Here is a 24,150-nt window from a genome sequence, read left to right as displayed (position 1 = left end):
CAAAGAGTACAAAGTGCTAATTCCTTTCCTTCCTACCAGTTAAGACTGTTCCATGTAATTATGAAACAGAGAACATGTGGTCCTCTGAAGCAAACATTGCCTTACCTCAGCAATCCTGAGCAAAGCAGAGAATTAGGGTGGCATTAAGACAGCCCTGAGAAACCAATGAAACATTTTCACATATACCTTTACAAAGCCAACAACATCACTTGGAATAAAACTTCTCACATGGATTCGCACTGACAAAATTTAGTGGTGATGTGATTTCTCAGACGACACCTCCACCGGCACTTCTGAACATTAACATTTAACTTGAAGATGCAATTCTCTTCTAGCAACTGTAATTAGATGACTTTTTTTTATTGGTGAACACTGGATCTCTATCACAACTTGCTGCCTCTTGAAGAAAATCCATTTGAATGAGGTATGGTAACAATATGCACAGTACCTGGGTAATATCTTCTAAAGGAAACTCTCTTCGGGTCAGGCTTGGTGAACCAATAGAAGGTTTCCTTATTGGTAACCTTGGCGATCTTGATATCTCCTGTGCAGCTCGGGACATCTTTGGAGATTTGCGAGCTTCTATATTGATTCTGCAGATAAAGCAATAATTAGAATCATCAGTGGGCAAGAAAAAATGCACAAAATTCATGTCTTTGAAAGTAAAGATGTAGTGAAGACAACTGGCGTGGTGTCCTCTAAGTGGCTAATAAAGAGTCTACAGGATGGAGAATTATGGGTCAAGCTGTCAGGAAAACAACTGGACAAATTAATAGCTTGGAAGCCTGCTTTGCATATTGTTACAGAACCTCGTCACCATAGTTTTTAGAAGGGTCTGTTTGTTAAGGCTCCCTTGCAAGTTCACCACAGCATCAGTGCCACCTGTCAGGATCCATACCACCTATGCATGGACGTATGACTTTGAAAATATCCCTGAGGAAATAAAGGTTTTAACTAGATCAGGGACTCTAAGCACTGAGGGGGTAAAAACACAGTCTGTTTGACAGACAAATAGATTCCATGGTGGCAAGAGTTCATATGTGGCGAAGGCAGAGGTGGGAGAGTTTATAAAATCTTTTTTTGAGGCCTAGGGAGAAGTGGTGCCCTATTGTTTCCCATTACGTTTTGCCCCAGAACTTTGTGGAAAGTCCAACTCTACACCAATCTCTGAGATCACCCCATAACGGCACACTGAAGAAGACCCCAATCCTATGATTCTCATCTGCTCAAAGCAGTTTGCTTTTAAGTTTACAAGGGGTCAAGACAGCAAGAGAAAGGGAGAAAGGGTGAAAGAGAGAAAGAGAGAACGAACACATGGGGAAGAAGAAGAAGAAATATCCAAGAAATTATCACCTGGGGAGTTTAGGTGATTTGCTAGCTCGACTGATTTTTGGAGATTTCTTTGCTGCCCAGTCATCGCTGAGTTCAATATCGCTGGAGTCAGAGCAGTTGCAGCTGTCAATCACAGTGGAAATCAAGCTGTTTCCATAGATTTCATCTATCAAGACAGGCCCCAGAAAATTTAAGTCCTACTTCAGAAAACTGGTAGAAATTACAACTCTCAGTCACCAGAAGCATAAACCCAATCCACAGGCAGTAGTTGAAATAAAACTATGCAGAGAAAAAGTAAACATTCTTCACCCTGCCTAGTATAAAATCCAAATTTCCAATAGTTTGAACTCAAGTGAACATGATTCAGAGGAGCAAATAGGATTCAACTGACTTCAAAATTGAGACTAAAGAATATTTTCTTCTAATTAGCAGTCTATTTTCCATTACAAGAAGTTCTCTTTTGTAAAACAAAAGGTAGCATGGTACAATTTCAGAGGTTTGAGTCTAGGTCATGTTTAAGATTTTTTCACATAAGAACAAACATCAGACGTCACCATTTATGTTGCATGCACATATATTTTTAAACTCTTGAGGATTTAATATCAAAAGCATTTCGAAATAATTTTTTATACAAAACAACAATTCAGTTTTACCTGCTTTTCCATCTGTTTTAGGATCCATGATGACAAATTCTGGCCTCAACTTGCTGATACGACGTCCTTTCAGGATAGGCACCAGTCCCCCAAGGTATTCCAAGTACAAGGTATAACATGGACCACCAACCTCTGGGTCATCTTCTGTCCGCTTCATCGTGCAGTGAAGCCGTTCATTACCAGCTGTTGGGTAGCTGACAAAGTCTCTCATATTGTTTGGGTCTGGGATGGGAGGCTTAATTAAACGGAGAAAGGAAAGAGAAAGTTTCCCACAGGTTACTGGTTGCTTTTTTTTCTAGGGTGACTTAATCCCAGCAAAACTAACTGAATCTGAACCCAGCTCTAATTTGGTAGGTGAAGATTAGTACAGGTTACTCCGTGAGTTATGCAGGACCCACACGCAAGAGAGTGTCTGTGTATTATTTGGTTGGGTCAAAAGCAGTTGTACACAGAAATCTACAACTAGTTATATCAAAAAGGATGGTTGAACCTGTGGTCAGAGCACTGAATTAGAAAACAAACCTGTTTTCAAGTTTTGGCTCATATCACAGACGTCTTTTTGAACTTGGGTAATGCGGTCAAGTCAAATATCAGAGTATCTTGTCTCTCGTAGGCCCTCCAAGTGAACCTGGCCACTCAGATTCCCACTGCTGGTTAGTCTTAGTACATGTTATGCCACTACACTACAATGCTGTCAGCTCTGAAAGACGCTGGTACTTCTTATACCACTTCCAAGCATATCTTTGCTCAGGGCCTATTTGTGTGCAATGTGGAGAAATATGAGCACATAGGTCAGAGTGGGTTACTTTGCCCTGCTTGCCAGCCACACTGTGTTAATCCATGAGAAACTTGCTTCTAAAGCAGTAGGACTGCTTTTGTCTAGGACAATATAGCCTGTATGACACAAATACTACTAATATGTATAACTCAACACAGTCTCTTTCAAAATGAAAGCATGAGGGAAAAAAAAGGTAGGGAAAAAATAGCTTTCTTAACCTTGCAAGATGGATATGGGCTGAGGAGTGACCTATAATGTAGTCTGCGAACTGGAGGGGGAAGAGGAATGTGTGCATGGAAGGGGGTGCCTTTGCCAGCACTGAAGGCATGGCTGGCAATGTAGGTTGAGTGTGTGGCTGGGTGAGAGCCCAGGGTAAAGTATAAAAAAGTGCTGTGGAAGCTCCAGAAACACCCACGAAAGACCACAGGCATGTGGCTTCTGGAAACCCTGCTTCAGCCTCTCAGCTTCAGCCATGCAGCCCCACAACTGTTACCCATTCAGCATTCCCTCTCGGAGCTGACAGAAGGGTTGTTGGCAACAATGTGCCCCTGCACTGCCTCTGCCACTCTGAGCCCTGCCACGGATTCCAGCCTTGCTACAGCCAACTGCTGTCTTCATCCCATCCACTCCCCTGCCTTCTCTAACAGCCAAGCAATTATCATTGATGCTCTAGAGAGCTGCAGGGCTGGCTCTGGAATAACATGGAAAGAAGCATCCTGGAGAGAAGGAGGAATTCTAGACAGAAGTGATGACAACTGGTTTATTAGATGCTCTGTATCTTTGGAGATGGAGGTCTCATGGTTACAGCAAGGCATTTATTCTTCTCTGACAAGTGAAATGTTTTACAGTTGCACAAACTGCCCTGATTAACAGTGCCCAAATGGAACCGTGCTAAATTATTTTTTAGCTATAATTTGTTCTCACTTAAGCTGAGCCAGCCCCACTGATTTCAAATTAGTTGTTCTAGCTCTGTATTGTTTTGACAAGGACCTGAAGTTGGCTCAAAAGAATGCTGCAGCATGTACACAAAAAAAAAAAATCACAAAAAAGTGCGTTTCAATGTTGAGCATTTACCAGCTAATGCTCTGGTTCATAGGCTGTGATAAAGAGTTTAGAAAATCTCAAGATGTTACTGAGGGCAAAACCATGAAACAAACACGTTGCACAGATGGTTCTGCTCGCGGTACAGGAAAAGGTGTAATATCTGCTTCATTTTTCCACAGCACTGTTTGAGCAGTAAGGTAAGCAGAACTCTATGTAGGAATACTTGGGCAGCCCCAGGTCTTAAGTCTAACTTTCCTGGCAATATAAGCACTCATGTGACATGCAGGGAGGCAACAGTTTTACCACTGCAAATCCCTCCTATAACCATGACACAGTATTATCATCAGCATGAGCTTCTTCACAAGTCTTTGTGAGTCATCAGCATATTTTACCCTTGCAATGTACTTGGAAAGGCCATCTCCATGGAATAATGCGGACCAGCACGTGTGAGCCTTCTTTTCAGATTTTTAATAGGCACCAAATGCATCAGAGGGCTCTTGAAGAGGACAGGAATGACCCTTAATCAAGCTTCTAAAATGATAATTATAATAATATCTTATAATTTAGCCATTGTCACTTAGGGACACCATGGGGGAGGAATCTATTAACCCTTCGTTCCTCCGCCCAAGACACACATTTCTTTCCTTTTACCTTGATGGTTGGTATAAAGGCAGTGGTGAGGTACGAGCAGAGCCGAGGGGGCAGGGTGAGTTTGCTGATGTCCTTGTCATCCCGCAGACAGCTAGCAATGGTCTGCTGGCACAGCAGCTGCAGACTGGAGACCCTGTGCTCGACTCTGACTACATACAGTGCAGGTCCAGAAGCCATCAGCAGTCTTGAATCCCTGTGACCCCAACAGATGGAGATGATGGGACGCTGCACGAAGAGCAAAAGGATATAACTTTAACAGAATTTCTTAAAAGATCTTTTGCCAAGATAGCTGCACAGCAAGTGATCACATGAATTCAGCACTGATCATGTTACCCTAAGTCTTGCAGAAACTTAAAAGTGCCTGCTACTGCCCACAAAAAGGGAGAAGAATGGGAACATCTGAAATCATCAATAACAGCAGTTGATGTTTATACAGTGCTTTTTACTCAGAAGGTTTCATCACACAAGGAATCATCTACAAAATTCAGTACCTAGATAAGCGGCTTTAAAGTCACACAGTGTTAAAAAGCAGGTTCTTTTGATGCTCTATTCAAATTATTTTTTCAGTCATCTAATCAGTCCTAATCCACTGGTCACATCTCACATTTTACAACTGAAAAGTTAAATCATATGCCCAGAAGAAAATGAGTGGAGAAAATCAAATCAACTTTCTTGTCTTGCACTGAGTCTTCCATTGCACAATGTCTCTTTTGAACTATTCCCAGAGGAACCGAACTGCGAAAGAGAACTAGGAATAAAACAGAGAATGGCCTTTTGTCTTCTGCTTTTCTACACTCAGAAATGTCTAAATCATGACAGTATAATTAGAAGGAGTGAGGGGCAACTGGTACGAGGTGTTACAATGCGGAATAAACCTTGCTTGCAATGAGCCCTCTAAACTTTCCTCCTAAATCCCATTTTTTCATGTGAAGTACCAGTCTGTTGGGACCTCTTATAGCTCTATCACCATTACTTTTGCCCTTCATAAGTGTTAGTTGCATCCACCTGTCATCTCTTGCTTTCTGAGTTACAAAGCACCTGTATTTGCATATATGCACAAACCCTTTGGTATTTTAATTTCCTATCTGCTATCTCTATACAAATAAACAACACGGAGCAAAGAAGAAACTCTCAATCCACGAAGAATACTATACAAGAGGCTGTGATCAATGAATTACAAAAGGTTTACTCCTTCATTATTTTCATGATCTATGACACTCAGAAGTTTAAGCAAACATGTTTTTCATCTAAATAATGAGCTATATTTGCTAAAAAGTCAGGGTATCTCAGAATATCTTTTGACAAAATGCACCAAACAAGAAGATAGGGTCAAGGCACCACCAATAACAGCTTTCATCCACTCCTCTATTAGCAATATGGTACCCAGACAGCACGGTTACATTAGCCCAGAAGTTACTAATCTACTCTAGGGGAAAAGCTTTCCTTTCACTTACAAATTCAAGATGCTTAAAGGTGAGAAACTAGGAAAATATGTTTTGATATGAATGATATGAAACAAAATGCATCTGCACAGCACTACCATCAAGATAAAGCATTTGATGAAAAACTTCACAGAGAAGTCATCTTATCCTAGACTCAAATTTCAAGGAAAATGTTGGTTTTAAAGTGGGAGAAATGAAGAAGCTTCATTTTAATTACATCTAGGCAACACCACACACAGACTTCCATGAAGGTACAAATCTTCAGGCTGACTGATATGCAAATAGAAAGCAGCAACATGTGAACCTTGCAATTTTCACAATAATTGCTAAAGGCATTTTATAGTGGAAAACTTCAAAAGCATTGAGAAACCCTTTGTGTACCACCAGTAATTACTACGTAGCTTGTCATAACCATAATCTGTGGGATACAGCCTTAAATTTGAGGAAAGATCACATAGAGTATCTCCAACTGATTGGTATTTTCATAATTTCTAAGTGTGGCTCAGCCCTCATACTGTCTGGCAGTAATGAGACAGTTCAAGCTGCTTGCAAAATAAATGCAGTTGAAAAGGCATTGGCACAAGTTAGGTACCTGCCATGTCTACTGTATGACAGTTTAAGAATGGCAGTAGTAGAAGTGACCCTGGTTTTCCCCAAGGGCTGAATTCCAGCATGGGCAGAACTATCAACCTGACTGTTACAATGGGATCCAAACTGCATTCTTCTGTTCACCTTGCATCAACTACTTCCCTAGCCTACCTATAAATACAGTGAGGGAACAAACAAGTATGTGACTTGGCACACAAATGTTTATTTATTGTGTTGCCTTTGATGCCAAAAGAGAAGTCTGATATCCCAGCTCTCATAATTCAATACAGCACACCCAGACAGCCCTACCACAGTGTTGAGTATTGCAGCTATTATATCACACACAGATAGGAAACTTCATCCAAATAGAGTCAAATGAAACCACTTCTTTTCTCAGGTTACTCTGCATGCAGAGAACAGCAGAGATGCAGATAATACCAGCACAAGAACATTTGCAATCTTAAACACAGTCTCAAGGAAAAGGTTTTGCAGAAGCTTTGAAGCACTAGGTCAGACCTCCAGCAACACAGCATCGTGGAGCTCAGGAAGAGCAGAAAGCCAGAAGTAGAAAGGAGTTGCCTTTCCTGTCTGACTTGACCACAGTTTTCCAATGGGCAACCATAGTTCAGTCACATTCTAAACTTCTGAATGTATGATGCCCTTACATTCTGTTTATGTACTTCCATGCAAACAATATGTTGAGTGGGTGCACGTTTAAGTAAACGGAGAAACATACAACAACTAAAAGTGTTGTACTGTTTGTAAATAAAGACATTTCTACGCTTTCCTTTGTACAGTTCCTATCCCCACACCCCTCCTATGTTTTAATATTTTCACTGTCATCAAAGAGCACTTGTACCACACTGGTTTGTCTTTGCTTACTGATTTGCAAGGCACACCTTGCCTTCCTTTTCTATGAAATGCTCAGACCCTTTGTACTCCTCAAGCCTAGTATTCAGCAACACTTCCTTTATGGTTAAAGGCTAAGATTTAAGAGGAGATCCAGGGAAAATTAGCCTGTTGTTACAGTCTTGGAGAAAGAAAAGATCACCCAAATGCCAGAGCTGACCTGACCTTTAAGTGTATTGCTCCAATAATATTTTTCAATAACTACGCTTCCTCCTCTTCCCCTTGACAGACAAGGGATATGAATCAATTACTACAGCAAGTCAGTTATGAGCTGGCCACAGCTTTCCTTTCAAACTGTACTGAGAGAAAACAACTGAACTCCAACATCCAGCACAAAAGTATTGCTCCTCATAAAGTGTCCACTTATTTGCACTGTTTTAGCTGAAAAAATGTCAAAAGTTGTTGTGCCCAAATTTCACCTGTTAGAAAGTGAACAAGCAGATTCTAGCACAGAAGAATTTTATTTTCCATGTTTGTATAGTTGTGTTTTTTTTTCTACTAGGAACAAAGAAATGTAGCTACAAATATAACATGAGAATTTTTAATCTCCCTTTGCATATAAAAATCCTGTCAGGTTTTGAAAAATCTCAGAACAAACTGTAAATACTTGAATGAATTCCAGGGTTTAAATACAAACATGTAGGAAAAATAATCATGGAAAAGCCCTTGAACTTGAACACATAGGTAGGATTCTGCTCTACCACAATTAAGTATGAGAAATAATTGGCTAAAGGACAAAAAAAAACATGGATGCTTTATCAGGAGAAATACTGACTGAAAACACATCTCGTCAAGTGGCCAACAAGGAGCTCTTTTGCCATTTCTTTCAGAGTCAGTGTGAAACTGAGAAACATCTACTGAGATCTGTACCCCAGCTGGGATGTTGGCTCCCCTTAGAAAAACACACAGGAATAGATATTCCTGCTCAAAGCTCTGTGGTTGCTTCTTGTAAGTCACTCATCTGTCTCTCTTACAGGAGAGAACATAATTTATATACCTTCCATCACTTGTATGCAGTTCAGTCAATGAAAACACTGTTCAAGCTGATTCTTGCTGCCTGCCTTGAGCTCAGAAATCCTAAGCCATGGGGCCTGCCTGCTGCTTGAACAAATCCCTTCTTTGCTGGCACTCAGACTCCCACTGGCAATGAAACAAAAATGGTATTCTAGGGCAGAAAGCCCAGGAACTAGCAGGAGTTTTCTCAGGAGAAAGAACACAACTGCAAAACAGTATCTAGTGAATGGCACATGTAAGTACATTGCTAGCTTGCTCTCACTTGAGACTGCTGATGTGGAGATGCACAATTTTCCCTCTGTTTTTCTCAGAGACAAGCTGAAAGGTGCAATGGCTGCAACGCCCACCTGGCTCTAGTGAATTGTGTATGCATATCTCTGTAATGCCACAGCATTCACTGGATGGTTGCTGGAAAGGAACATAACTCCTTCATTCTTCTGTTTGCCATATTTACAGTGGGAAAAATATTAATCATTAAGAACTGAGGGTGATAAAAGCAATAAAGACTATGACGTGGTCAGAAATTACACTACTGTAGCCTCACATGATTTTTCATATAATAAACTCTTTTTTGACTTGCAAATGTTTCTTACATATTCTCTATTTCTACAGTAATTTTTTTTAAAGAAGTCACTACGACAAGATTCAATTTTAGCAGAAGGAGTCTGTGCTTAGACAAGTGTCTCCATTTCCCACTCCTGATCACAATCCATTTCTGCAGCAGTCAGAGATGATCTTATGGCTTACACAAAAAATACCAGGGTCCTCGTTGATATCCTCAAACACGTTTCATCAGTTAGTTCTAAACTGTTGCTTTTGTTTATGTAAGAAAATAAATTCTTCCTGAACCTTTGTTGTCAACCAATAACAACTAAATAGGATTGATTTCACGCAATATAAATGGAAGTCAACATTAATTCAGAAGCAACAAACCTGAACACTCTCTGTGAAATAAATGAAGGTAAGCTCAGCTCAGCAGCCTCATCTCTCATGGTCTTTTGATCTGAATTTAACCTAAAATTGCACCTTCCTTCTCAGGCCTTACTAAAATAGCTTTTACAGAACTACAAGGTTTCTGTGGGATCACATAATCTTAAATCTATTCATTTAGATGCCAGGACATTTCCAGCAGATAAGCAACCTGTAAAATGCTGACAGCAGCAGGTCTACAGCAAGTGGGTCTTCTTCTCAAACACTTCTGAAAACTTCTTCTATAAAGATTTAGTGTTTACTGTACCACTTTGAACTAGGGTTTAAAAATATTACACTGACAAATACAGTTTCTCTGCATTTAATCTTGCTCTCTATACAACATGTGAGGCTTAGGTCACTCTCATCCTCCTTGTTCACTGCACTTGAGGTTTAATCTGTCCTTACACCAGTTACACAGTGATATAAAACCATAAATTAATGTAAATTTACTGTAGAAGTAAAGGTGTATAGTTGAGATCTGCATTCTAAATCTGAGCTCTTGTTCCCCCTCCTCTCTGGGACATATAAAAAAATCATAAAAAGTGAAAAAGGAACCAAAATATACGATGTAACTTTAACAAACTTGTGATTTTTTTCCGTCTGATGGTTCGAAGTTGGAAGTTAAATAATTCTGTGGTGTAGGAAACCCCTGTTTAAAGTTCAAGATACAGGAAGATATGAAGCAGCTGTATCCACTCAGAAGTGACAGCAGGTACAGTTAGTTGATATAAGAAAGACCTGTCTGCACATTAGATGAGAAATTCTGAAGTGACAGAACTGGCTTGCAGCATTTCCTCCAAACAATTTTAGCAAGACTATAAAATAGTCTTGAATGAGTTGATCATTCTCATCCCTGCTTGATGCCAGTGAAAGGTTTCTGGGACTTAATAAACAACGTAAGAAATTAACATTCTTCCAGTAATAAAATTGTGATCAGAAGGGCAGCCTGCTGCTGTAATCACATTTTCAAATTCTGAAAAAGCAGTACCATGAAAAAACTGCCAGCTGAAACAACTGGGCATAGTTTTGGTACATCAGGTTAGTGTTCGTGTGTACAAGGACAAGTGCAGTAAATGAAAAAATTTACAGAAATTGATGGTACATTTTTTAATAGTAATCAGTTGATCAACAGCTCTTAAGATATGCTCTTTGTATATAACAAATAACCAGTATCAACTCTGGAGTCACAGTACAGACAGAGTTTGGTCCGGTGTGATATTCTGAAGTTTCTTCCAAAATTTTTTCATCATTTTTTCAAAGTTCAAACCAGTTTTATTCTGTGTAGCAAAAATTCAATATTGGACCAATCCTTACCAATGGTTTTTTCGGTTCTTTCCACTATATTCTGCAAATACATTCTTGCAGTACGCCAGAGTGGCAGCCTGAAGCCCCAGAGCAGGGAACAGGAGACAGTGTTACACTATGTTTATACCACTCTGTTTATGAATGCTGTTTTTCATGCAAAGCTCCTGCTTTCACTTCAATACTTCTATACAAGTGTGATTTCTCTCTCTGGGGTTTTATAGTCAGCAAACTAAGTTTATGAACTATAAATTCCTACACTGAAGGTAAAAGCTTAAGAGCGTTAATCAAATGAGGCAGAGGATGCCAAAACCATACTAAAGCTGGAGGAGAAGAGAGCAAATAAAACATCTTGAAGGGATCCACGACAAGAGTCATCATCAAGATGAGTTACCTGCAGTTCCCAAATCTATTCTACCTTTGGGGTTTGCAGTGATTTTATGTTCAGTAACATTCCAGTCAAGTTGCATATTTTAGACTGAGTTCTGTTATAAACAATAAAATCACCTGTTTCCTGAATATCCTACTGAAGACAGGACAGACAAACAGCAGAAACAAAAACAATTCAGCATATTTTACTGATAAAATTAATCTTCAGATAAAATTCATTTTCAGACATCTGCTTTATCAAAGAACTGGGACAGAGGACCACATGGAAAATCAGTTTTACACCTGTAATCCACCATCTTCTCTGTTCATCACTGTTTTACTTTTTCTGGCCCTTATGTTCAGAACAACAGTCATTTAGAATAAATGTGCCTTCTTCAGAAGAATAAGTCTTAGTAGAAGAGTTCAAGATGAGGAAATTCTCTTATTTTCTTCTTTTTTTCCCTTCAATAACCAGTGATGAATTTTATAAAATCACATTAAAAGGCCGACTGTCATGGTACAGAAAACTAATTAATCTACTCTGATGAATTTGTCATGAGACAAATCACTGGGACCACTGACTCACTCTGTCATTGTTGCATATACATCTCTGGAGCAGAGGCATGGCATAACAAAAGCTACTAGCAATTTTCTTTCGAAACTATGTTTTTTATCTGGCCTTGTTAGTACACCAACTACTTAATGTTCTAGCATACCTGTCACTTAGCTGGTAATGCTGCTAGACCAGCATTCAAATACATAGAAGAATAAAGTCCACATGAGCAGATACAGGTGTCCTTCTGAAAAACCCCTCACTTCCTCCTGCAGCTGAGTAAATATGAATTTAAACGCACCAAATAAAGAGAATAAACACTGACTAATAAGAGAAGAGGAGTGGCTCTAATTTTAGGCAGGTTTATACACGCAGTTTTTTATTAAACATAAATATATCAGTTTGAATGTTATTTTCATTCTGGTTTCCAAAGGAAATGAGACTCTATGGTTCTGTTATTAAGTGGTGGTTACCACCCCCCGACCCTCCCCATCCTTCATTTCCAACCTGGCTTAAAACTTCTGAAGTTGTTGGCTTTTCATCTGCAGTTGACAATGTGGGAAGAAGTCTCCATTACATTAAAATACTGCCATTTCCATGAAAACTAGCAGCTGGAAAGAGCTGAGAGACTTACATTAGTACTTTTACAATGAGAAATATTGCAATATAAGCTTGGTAGTAACGTGTTCTGTGTGGCCTGTCAGTTGCCCTAGAAGTACTCACATAATGGCAGAATGATTAGCCCTCATGTCAGCCACAATATGTGCTTTCTCCCAGCTGATTAAGAAAGGAGAAGAGCTGAAAACATGAAGCTATAAATGGAGAACCAGAGGAGCTGAAGGTATTTAAATAAAGGAGAATTTGAGATTACCAGGAACAAAACAGTAAGAGAAGAGCCTGCACACACTCATACTTCAAGGCAACCTGGCCTGATCTGATCATAAGCTCAAACCACAATGTGATTTCATAGCTTAACACCAGTGTTACACTGTTTCAACAGCTAATGTGGACATACTGTATTCTGGTACTGAAGCAACAGAACAGGGTTTGGTTTTTACCTAGTCTGGGAAAAAGCAACACTGATATAAATATGTTTTCTTCAGAACTGATCCAGAGAGGAAAGGGCTGTGCTACTTTGCTGAAGGGGCTATGTTTAAGACAATAAAGCTGTTTATGGGTAAGTCCTTTAGGTACCTAAATCAGCATTAGATGTCACTGTACGTATTTAGCTTGGCTTTAAGAGATCATTATTTTATACGTTACACAACTAAATATTTCTATCTACATTAGAGTGATAAAGTTAATAAGCACAGGTTAATGCTACATATAAGCAAGCACAAAGGCTTTAGCAGCTGGTTTACTAGGTCATCCTTTTGTATCCATCCCAGATCAGGGTATACTGAAAAAAAAATAATACATGTATCATCATTAAACATAATTAAGTTAATTTATCTATAGCACTTTCCTTCACTTTTAGGTTTTAAAGCTATTATAAAGTTTCATTACTAACAGCCAGAAATCAGAACGAAGTCATCGCTATTCTGCAGAAAATGAAATAGAGATACATTCAGCTGGGCTCTGAAATATCAGTGAAGATCTATCAAGAATGTTGTGCTCCTGAACAGCACACAGACCATGTGTTGACATTTACTTGGCAAGTTACGTGACCGAGGTTACAGTGAAAGTCTGTACAGAAGGTGGGAACAGAAACGAGACTTTCTGATTCATCCTTTTCCATCTGATGCCATAAAAAGTAAAATACTACATCAGACCAACTGATTGTACATTAGAAAATTACAGCAATAACAAAGGCTAAATAATCTTGTAGTTATGATACTGGACTTGGAATATTTTTGTCCAGCTCTTGGCTCTGCTACAATATTAACCAACTTATTTGTTTTTTTTTTCTCCTCAGTCACTTGTCCATAAAACAAGAGTTTTCTTTTTCCATCTGTCTGTTCATGGCCCAATGATTCTGGGAAACAACACCTAGCACAGTGGACCTTAGTATCAGAAGCAATCTTGCATGTCTACCTTAATGCAAACAATCATTATTTATACTGCATTTTTATCTATACTGCATTTTTGAACGAATTCAGGACTTTTTGCTACCTTTTCCACATTGCAGTTCTATACCAATGAGCTAATGTGGGAAAGACATGTCAGTAAAGCATTGAGAACAGACTTAAAATGTACCTCCTACCTGCACAGGTGTCTCCAGAGTGTAGATATGTTCCCCACGCACATTGTAGAACTTGACAAGTGCGCTTTTCAACAGGGAACCGTTGCTGAGGTCAACCAGCTGGTTTTGCTTTTCCATGCCTGCTACTGCAAGTAGGTCTCCTTGTGTGCACCACTGTACCACCACATCTGAAATCACAAAGATGGTTTGTAATTGTCACTGACCAGAATCAATAGGAACAGCATTTCCAGATTATGCAAAGTAACTTGAACAAATAAAACATGCTCTCAAAAGTTACTGAAGTACTTAGAAACCTAAATCTTTTCATCAAAACAGCAGAAAATACACCACAGATGCACTTTGGAGAATGACTCTCCCTACTCTCTACATTGCAAAAAATGTGTAAAAACCATTCATTCTTCTCTCCTGCAGTGAGTCTGTAATGTAATCAGTGGTTGCTCCTTAAATACCTAAGGACAAGAATTTACTAGAGATCTTAAAACTGATGTGGAAGGTTCTATGTACAGATTTGGGGTAAAAAAGTGGAATCAAGTTAATATGCAGATAAATACTCTCACTAAGAGAGCAATAAAGAGTATTTGTCTGGAAAGGCCTACAGTGAAAAAAGCAGAATATCTGGCAGTGCCTCATGTTCTCACTGGCTGTGAATATTAACTTCTAGCATAACTCAAACTAGAGTTATAACTTAGTGTAATATGAAATTAAAAAGACTTGGACTTTTGTCCATAAATAGATATGGCCTCCATGTCATATGTTTTCTTTTGCCACCATCATATAAAGATGACTAGGGGTCTGGAACATCTCTGTTACAAGGAGAGGCTGAGGGAGCTGGGCCTGTTTAGTCTAGAGAAGAGAAGACTGAGATCTCATTAATGTGCATAAATATCTCAAAGATGTGTGCCAAGAGGATGGTGCCAGTCTCTTTTCAATGGTATCCAGTGACAGGACAAGGAGTAGTGGCCAGAAACTAAAACACAAGAAGTTTCACCTTAACATGAGGAAGAACTTCTTTATATTGAGGGTGGCAGAACACTGGAACAGGCTGCCTAAGAACGTCCTGGAGTCTCCCTCTCTGGAGACATTCAAAACCCACCTGGACATGTTCCCGTGTTGCCTGCTCTAGGGAACCCTGCCTTGGCAGGGGGGTTGGACTAGATGACCTTCAGAGGTCCCTTCCAACCCTAATAATTCTGTGATTCTGACTTGTGAAAATCTACTCACCTGCTTAGCAGGGGTTTGCCAGAATCACACAGGAACTGCTTAGTCTCTCATAAACACAGATATGAATATACGTATCAGTTACTTCTCTTACAGGCACCTCATGATAAGGAACGCCCACAACTTAATTTGGGGATGTTAATTTCAAACTCTTATATCCTCTAGCTCTTTGTCACACTTCAAGAGCAGCTCTAAAACAGTATTTTGCATTTCTGCTTGTGTTTCAGAGGCAGATTTGCATGTGCAGAGAATACTGAGCTAGTCTTTAAAACTTTTTACTCTTCAAACCAAAGGTGAAAGGCAGCTATTTTATCCTGAGACAAAGTGAAGGTAAAGACAAAATTTCTGTGCTCTGGGATGCTCAATCTGCCAGGAACCTTTAGAAGACACTTGTGGGCGAGAAGCTGTCTTCAAATGAAGAAGCAGGAGAGAAATGAGAGTTGGCAGGAAGGATCTCAAAATTGTTTCAAGTTGTCAACTTGTCATTTTCAGGGACTTTATGTGCAATTTAAAATGGTTTTGTATTATTTCAACTTTCTGATATTTCTCATGGGAATTATGCTTCTGTACATATCAGAGGCAAGATGCAAGTTCCTCAAGATAATTTTCCCACAGTTGGCACGGTATGCTTCTTGTTTTCTCTTAGTTTCAGCCCTCTAAGTAACCTACAATGGGATTTAATTCATCTTTCTCAGAGAGTAAGATGATAGGCAGGCTAGAAATAAATGAGGCAAGCCAATCAACTCCACTTTTGGTAACTGGATTAACTGCACAACTACCAAATTGAAAAAACAGTCTCCTTTGGATACAAGTCTTCAGGTAAAACTTTCAGCTGATCCCCATACCAAGAGGAAGAGGAGTGATTTGTCGAGCAGTTTTCTCTCTCACAAACTCCTATAACTAGGCTGCTGCAAAGGCAGCGAAGGGTTGGATGTGGCTCTACTGCATGCTTGCACTGCCAACAGGGTCTTCAACAACTATTGAACCGTTATATAAAATAGTTCAACTGATAACTAGGTTCTCAGCATAAGCACAGAGATTAAAAATCAGATGGAGGTTTTGTCTAGGGTAATGGTGTGCAAGTAAATCAGTGGATCAGTAATCCCTAAAAACTACTTGCCAGTCACTACAGGCATGTCTATCAGCAAACACTGCATAGAGAGCATTGCAAATTTGCAATACCTCAGCAGGCAATAGCTCTAACTAACTAGTGCAACCTGTAGATGTAGTTCAGCAGTTCTGCAGGTACCAGTGGGCTGAGAATCACTGAGTTAAAAAGCATTAAAAAAGAAAGGATACATCTGAACAGTTCAGGACCTCCACTAGGACTGACAAAATCACCAGTACTGGATGAAAAGAAGAACTTTATTTGGGTAATCAAATTATCAAAGTTTTTCTCTATCAATGTCACTGAAATATTCCCAGTAAAATGACAGCTCTGCAAAGCCAGCTGAATGGCAAAAATATATTGCTACTGCTTGAAATAGTTTTATAGTTGACTGCTTTAAAAACACATTGAGTAGCCTTATAACAGCCCATAAAGGTAGGGATATCTGCTGCAGAGACCACAAAGCAATACTTTGAGATTTTAAACACAAGCAGAGGAATAAGAACTTGCAGCCAATACTGAAGACCATCCACTCTCAGCAGAATACCAAGTGCCTGGAGAGGATGGAGATCCTGAACTGGGTGGTTTTGCATATTCTTGACATAATTAAGGGATCTTTTTTCTACTAGTGAAAGTCAATGAGGAAAGAGAAACAGGACAGACACCCTCAGCAAGAAAGAGTCCTGCAACTCTAAACAGAGAATAACCTGTGGTTTGTTTCTCTTACTGTTTCCAGTTGAAAGATGGACTAGATGACAACTCAAGACTACTAAGTCTTCCATTACTTCAGGCATTCTTTTGGCCGACAAAGTTTTCTGGATCACAGGGCTGCCTCATGATGCTACATATTGCCACTCATGCACTTCTTATGTTGGCACAGATGGAGGGAGGAGTGAAAACGAAACCTCAAAGGTGATTTTTTTTTTTTTTTTTTAACATCCTAAGACTACGTAATCGATCACCCAAAAACTATGGGGCCGGTGTCAGGGCAACTCTTCACCTAAACATCCCACTGCCCCAGAACAGCTAAGAGTCTGCTCCAACAGCCTCATTTTCTTTTCATCTAATTTAAAGCTAATTTACCTGTGGAGATGCAAAAGCATATTTAAGTATGTGCCTATGTGCCTCAGTGAATTAAAATGTCTCCGCAGGCAAGACACGGTAAATTATACTGAGAGTGCTGGCAAAGTAAGGGACTTTTTTAATAGGTAAAAACAGTACAAATTTGAATGTGAGTTAAAGATTTTACATGGAATGCTGATCGAACAAACATTCATGCACATCACTTAGCAAGATGTATAGTAATTAATCAATGGCATTTTCCTTCTCTCAGAATAACTTGCTTCTTAATAATTAATAATTCTAGCAAGTTTTCAATATTTGTGAGAATCAAACCAGCGTTGCAATTCACACTGGGTTACCAAAAGCATGGAAAACTTTGTCAATTAAACATGCAAGGGCAGTGTTATGTAGCAGAGGCATTCACACAAAAAAGCATAAACACATTAGTACATTCAGCTGAATAACTTCAAACAGATCGATTGCTCTACAAAACTGCCAAGACCCACAATATCAAAAGCATTTTGAAACATTTTTCAAACACAAAAACTCCATCAGCCAAGCGCTGCTCTTCCTCCAGCAGGTGTCACTGCTCGAAACAGCAATAACAGCAGCCAAGCGCTTCAGGGTTAGGGAGAGACAACCACGAAAACATAACCTATGCACACATTATTAAAAAGACAAGAAAAACAGAGCGTAGGAAGGGGTGAAATGGTTTCTTTTTGTACCTTTCAACCCTGAGCGGATGATAGTAGGAGACAAGTCATCATAATTGTTCATTAAACTGATGTCTCCTGACGTGAAGCTGACAGTAAGCAGTGGCTTGGTGTTCTGCACCGGGACTGGATACGCAGCTGGTCCATCTGCAAAACAAGGCTCTGGAGTGAGCAAAAGGTAAACAACCAAAAGTAACTACACCTAGGCTGAAACACACAGTACTTCAGCCTACCATCATCAGGAGTGGCTCCTAGTCTCAAATTCCACCTGTTTATTTCTGCAACATCTATGGGCAAAAGCAAAGCAGGTTTCCCTACTTAAGCTTGTCTGTTTCTGTGACACTCCTGTGTTTTTACTTTGTGAATTTTTACTGCAGCATATCCAAAGTGATTTAATGCATATACTATTATATTATATAGCGGTGTTTTTCAATCTTTCTCCATTGTCAACTTCCTAAAGCGCCAAAAAATTGAAAACCAATGCCTCGGAAGACTTCCTTGGAACCCAAGTTGAAAACCAGTGTGATGAACAATATAATCGCATTAAAAATTATTTGTTCAACATACATTCTTCTTGGACAAGTGCTCGGGACTCCTCCTTAAGTCACATAGAGACATCATAAGAACTTTAAGAGAACAATTTGACCTGTCACAAATTACTTCATTCTAAACATTAAGAGTTAGGCAGCAGCATGAAGTTACCTTCCATTCTGTGTAACAGGATCCAATGCACCCAAAGGTCTGAGTGAGCCCAAATGGAACATGTGGCTTAAAAAACATTTCTGCAAAGTCTCTGCTCCTCTGGGTTTGTTTTTCAGTATTCACTGACACTCCTTTGTTTAAATACTTCATGACCAATATCACCACTTGTAGCATTTGCTGTTTAACTCTTCCTGTTTACAGTTTCTGAGAGAAGATGTCACTGGTCCCTGATTAAGTGCCTCTCAAGGCCCAGCCAACATCTTTTCAGTCAACAAAAATGGCAGAGCCAGTTAAGAGTAATATTGCTTTCTGAACTTGTAAAAAAGTTGATCAGAAAGCATTCTGGAGAAAGATGTCTACTTATTACCAGCTCTGGGTGTATATAATTTAAAAAGAAAAACCCAACAAACTTCTAGTCCTTCCCACACATCTGTGTGAGTCAAAGGCTCATCACCTTTGAGCGATTTATGCTGCATCTGCTCTCAAGAAAACACATCATGTTTGGGTAATCATTAAAATAGGCTTGTAGGCTTGTAATGAGTCCACCCACCCCCTGACTGACTCAGAAAAAAGCTAACACATTCGGATCATTTAAGTTCTCATCTGTGTATTCTGCAGCTTCACCATCCTCCAACTGGAACCTCAGTATTTAAAAACAAAACCATCAAAAACCCAATTCAGTGTTGTTGTCTGTCTTGTTTTAGAAGCTTGCTAGGTTGAAGTTTGTTTTTTTTCTTTTAAGATAAGAAATCTCACCCAGTACCAAAAGTGAGGAACGAAAGCCAAAATGAAACTCAGTTCTAAAATATGTGATCATTTTACCAGATGATCAGACTATCTTCTCTCATTATCTGTTAAATACATAAGCTTGTTATACGGACAAGCTTATGTATACACATATGGTACTGGAAAAGGTAGATTTTTTAACTGAATCCAGATTAGAGTTAAAACTGCAGAAGTCCTCAATTCAGAGGTTCGGATCTGAGATGCAAATTCAGAATTATTTCTTGTTACTCCGTATTTAAAATTTTCATTGTACAATCACCATTGTATTAACTTAATTCTTTATTTAGTTCAGACATTATACACTAGAACACAGAAATAACTTACCTACAGCTTATAAATTAATCAACCACATCACTAGGAAGTATTAGTGTTACTTAAATGAGAGGGATGGGACTGACTGTGCATGGACACCTAGGCCTCATATGTCTTTGCTACTGATGATTTCAAGAGTTTAAAACCAAAGCATTTCATCAAATGAGTTTTATGAGACTTAAGGAGAAGGAAGGATTTCTTCCTGACCCTCAAACTGGCAATCTGCTCTGAAGCATGTGAATTAGTAACTCCAGGCATCTTTAATCACCCTGCTTCTACCCCACATAATTGCAGGTAATACCTTAATTTTCGAGCCTTTTATGGTACTTATTGAACTCTTTACGTCAGGACTATCAGGGATGGGACTGAAATGATAAGCATTACAGAAATCCTAAGAAATAGAGATAAAATTACATATACAGTACTTCACACTATGTCTAGTACCTGCGTCTTTTCACATGGATGTATATAATAATGCATTAACTTCTGTGACTGCACTCTGACTACCTGCATACATACATACCATTGCAATACCTCATACCTGCTTATCAGTGAAACCTGATGTGCCCCTATCTAGTGCTTTTCACTCACCCTCACTGAAAACTTTGAGCTTTGTCCTGTTATCTCATTTGTGCAGAGGCAGAGCAGCACAGATGAGGTATGACCTGCAGCAAGGCTGGTGGCAGAGTTGGGAACAAACCCACTCTCCCATACCAGCTCTCTAGTCTACCAGAGCTTGAAACGGTGGCCATCCTGCTGTTTTGGAACAGCATGACAACTCCCTGTATTTGAGATGTCTTCATGAGCACTTGCAAAGCTGAAACAGAAGGACATGTACACACAGCACTACCTTGTGGTGGGGAATAGTCATCGGAGTCCGTGTCGCTCTCGCTGCTGTCCTCCACCAGGAAGCTGGGGTAGTTCCAGGACATGTTGAGGATGCCATCTGACTCGTGAAGGAGCACATGGGCCAGCATTCGGCCATGACAGTCCATGACGATAACCTGTCCATCAGCAGTGCCAAACAGCACCTGGAAATAACAGAACGGGCCTTAGTCTCTCCAAATGTCAGCCACTGGACCCTCCTTCAAATGCATCTTGTAGTTAACTAGCTATGTTGGAAATTAACTGAAAGCAAAGCAGTCAGGGATGTGAAATGGTGCCAGAATAGGACATTGCAACCAAAGATCTATGTAAAGAACGAAGTTAAAGCAGCAGAGTCTAGAGCTAAGTTCATAAAAATCTGTGAGCAAGTAATGTCTTGTGGTGGGTGCATTTTGTTCACTTTAACATGAAACATTACACTTTATTTGAACCTGGCCATTACTACAACTGAAGTGAGCTGGCAGAAGGGCTACCACAGATTTTGCAGTATTTTTGGATTATACAGAAACTTCTAAAATTGGTGGCAGAAATCGAAGTATGCATCAGTCATAACAGTATCAAAAGAAAAGGCACTGCTGACAAAAGTGAGGTCTTCACAGAGATTTCAAACAGCTTGTAAGAAAGAGAAAGCTGAATAGAGAAAGACAGGTTATTCAGTTGACAAGCTGAGAGCAGGTGGCAAAACAGAGGCAAAAGCAGTATGATCAGTCCAAGAGGAAGGCAATGTGCTACACATTCAGGAAGAGATGAAGAAAAGCTTCCACCCACCATTTCAAATACAAAATGGATAACCCGAGTTTTTTTCTTGCCCCCAAACAACTCCATAGTCATTGTGCACAGACTGAAGTCAGACTGACTGGAACCTGCAATTTCTTTTCATATAAGCATTTTCTGTTTCAAGGTTTTAAGCAAGTTAAGATCTTGCATATTTGATGAATTTTAGAAAAACATCAGGAAATAAGGATGAATAAATCTTAAAGCTATAAATGCATTAGCCAAGGCCATTTCTGCTATCACATAATTCCGTAAGAGGTAAATACATTTTAAAGCAAGTTTAAAGGCACTCATCAATTTGAAATCTGGCCAGCATTAAAAAGGAAGCTAACAGGAAGGCCAATCTTATACTTGCTCTGCAGTCTGCCACCTATTTCCAATACTTGTAAATTTATGTTCCTAACAATTATATGCTCAGATCAAAAATTCACCTAGCCTTGTATTTTACCTTTAAGAGTGGTCAAGTGCTTGGGGAAGAGTAAAAGAACAGGATGCCCTGAGCAGGTATCTCCCCTACACACTCATGTAGCTTCCAGCAAAAAATATTCCTTCTTCTTTGATAATTGATAATTTCACTTGGTAACCTTTAGCTCTTAATACTAAAAGAAATACAGAATGATTGTTCCCTAGTTATGTTCTCAACATCAGTCACAATTTTTATAGACCTCCATTATCTAATCCCCTAGTCATCTCTTTTCCAAGCTGAAGAATCATAGCCTACTTAGGATCTCCCAGTACAGTTGTTGTTCAAAGACTGCAATCACCCCTGCTGGCCTCTGCTGTCAGAGGTCTTCTTTTCCATCTTCCTTCTGAGATGTAGTGTCAGACTTGCAGCATTAAAAGCGTGTTTTGTATCAGACTTACACAACAGTGCTCTCCTAAGAAGCAATTGTCATGGCTGCACTTCTGGATGTTTCAGAAAGCAAGTATGGCTTCTTAAGTCTTAAGTCAGTAAAAAAAAGGCACTAAAATTTCTTCAGTGATCAATATAATGATCAATGAAGGTTGTAAACTAGAATGGCAAAAGAACAAAATTTAACAAAAGAACTCCAGTGAAGTCATTAAAATCTTAAGAAAAAAATTGAGATGTTTCACATTATCAAAAGTATTAAAAAAATCAGTATCTGGTTGCCTTAACTATAATCATTACATGTTATGAATATTTTTGTGTTAAAGAGTTGCTGGATTAAAGCAGCAACTAAAGTTTGCTACAAGCCTCAGATTACTATTCTTAGATATAAAAGCAAGAACTCCAGTTTTGTTCATCTCATACCACTTTCCCTCATGATCCTTTATTCTATTCTTCTTCCACTTGTATCATCTCCTTTCACACTGTTCATTATTTCAACTGTTTTCATGTGCATAATCAGTGCACAGCCGCTTTCATTATTTACTTTCAAAACACAGCCACTCTCCCTCAAATCTCTACAAAATAAACTTCTACAAAGGCAAAATCCTACTAGCTTCTCACACCACTTTCAATCTACTCTATAGGTTAGTATATTACCAGTTTCCTAGAAGTTTTATAACTGCAAATACCTAGACAGAGGAGGTGAAACTCTCTATTGTTTCTGACAATAGTAGTAGAAGATTCTGCCTCCTAAAATCCTGTAGAAACATTTTATAATTGGGTAGGAATGCTTGCACTCATCACCCAGAGTTCAGTCTCATCTCAATCTGAAGGTAATTCTTGTGAGTAGCATTGCCCCCATATCATTCAAAATTATGAAGTCCTCAGTAATTTCCAATTCAGACCAGAACAGCTGCATGTCAGCATCTTAATTCTTGCACTGAAATCTCAGAGCTCTTTAGCAACCTAGAAATGTCAGAGGGCATTCTTCATCTCTTTAGCCAGGTTGTAGGTTGCAAGGAGCAGCTTTACGCTTTGGGATTACTGTAGCAATACAACCTTTAAGATGAAAGCATTTATCAGGCTGATAGCCCTGCTGGCTGAACTCCTGCTGAAGCTGTAAAAATATCTAATGGTGTTATCATCCATAACATTACTCAAGTTATAAATGCTACACTTAAGCTACTTATGTCAGATGAATAAAACTCTCTTGACCTTCAGACAAAAGGTTGAGCCACAGGGTATGCCTGGAGGATCTACCAGGGAAATTTAAAAAGTTGCATTTTAGCTGCCTAAATTAATATTTTTTTGGGTATTTGCAGATCTAGGAGGTCAGAGGGAATGTTGGAAAAAGGTAATGAACCAAGTTAGAGTGTTTTGTTACAAAAGCTAAATGATATAATAGTAATTAAAAAAAACAAACCCAAGTACTTATTTTGAAGTGCTTCTTTGGCCCCTTGTTCTGTTCTTCTCTTGACTCATCTCCCTTTCCTTCATACTGTTCAGTTGATTTTACATGCATTACCACTTGCAGAATAGCATTTGTAGAATGTGCATAATCTGATAACCAAATACCTAAAATCACCTAATACATTCAAAGTGTGAGTCAGTACCACAACAAAAATACAGTATGTCTTTACAAAACATATTAAACATAATGAAGCCTGCACTACAGTGAAGCTGTAGCTGATTAAAGGTCACACAAATGCAGGGTTCCTGTCATGCCTAGATGTTGTATGCTTTGAAGGGAAAACTGTGGTAAACAGGATTGGGACAGTTTTCTATGTCTACCAAAAGCTGAAAGTTCTGTTCAGTTCTGAAAAACAAATGTCACAGTTCTCCATGAAATCCAAGCTTGGGGTGATTCCTATTTATCATAACAAATCTGAATACCCGAAAAACACCCTTCTCTGAAGTCTGCTGACTTCTT

General features: G+C 39.2%; 1 protein-coding gene across 4 annotated transcripts in view; it reads right to left on the bottom strand.

The window, feature by feature from the left end:
* The window catches only part of TULP4 (TUB like protein 4), a 153,656-nt gene that overhangs the window by 18,385 nt on the left and 111,121 nt on the right, over nt 1-24,150 (bottom strand). For all 4 annotated transcript variants that reach the window (XM_050316197.1, XM_050316195.1, XM_050316196.1 and 1 more), the window contains exons 5-11: nt 20,562-20,742; nt 17,924-18,058; nt 13,811-13,977; nt 4,459-4,683; nt 1,986-2,220; nt 1,354-1,498; nt 449-593 (exon numbers count right to left, since the gene is read on the bottom strand). In XM_050316197.1, the coding sequence (XP_050172154.1) occupies nt 449-593; nt 1,354-1,498; nt 1,986-2,220; nt 4,459-4,683; nt 13,811-13,977; nt 17,924-18,058; nt 20,562-20,742 (1,233 nt within the window). The remainder of the gene's footprint in view (nt 1-448; nt 594-1,353; nt 1,499-1,985; nt 2,221-4,458; nt 4,684-13,810; nt 13,978-17,923; nt 18,059-20,561; nt 20,743-24,150) is intronic.

This window comes from Myiozetetes cayanensis, unplaced genomic scaffold (genome assembly GCF_022539395.1).
Source record: "Myiozetetes cayanensis isolate MyiCay16 unplaced genomic scaffold, myiCay2020 scf2-11, whole genome shotgun sequence".
Lineage (NCBI taxonomy): Eukaryota > Metazoa > Chordata > Aves > Passeriformes > Tyrannidae > Myiozetetes > Myiozetetes cayanensis.
The sequence above is the reverse complement of the archived record's forward strand: the minus strand, read 5'-3'. Positions and strand labels throughout refer to the sequence as shown.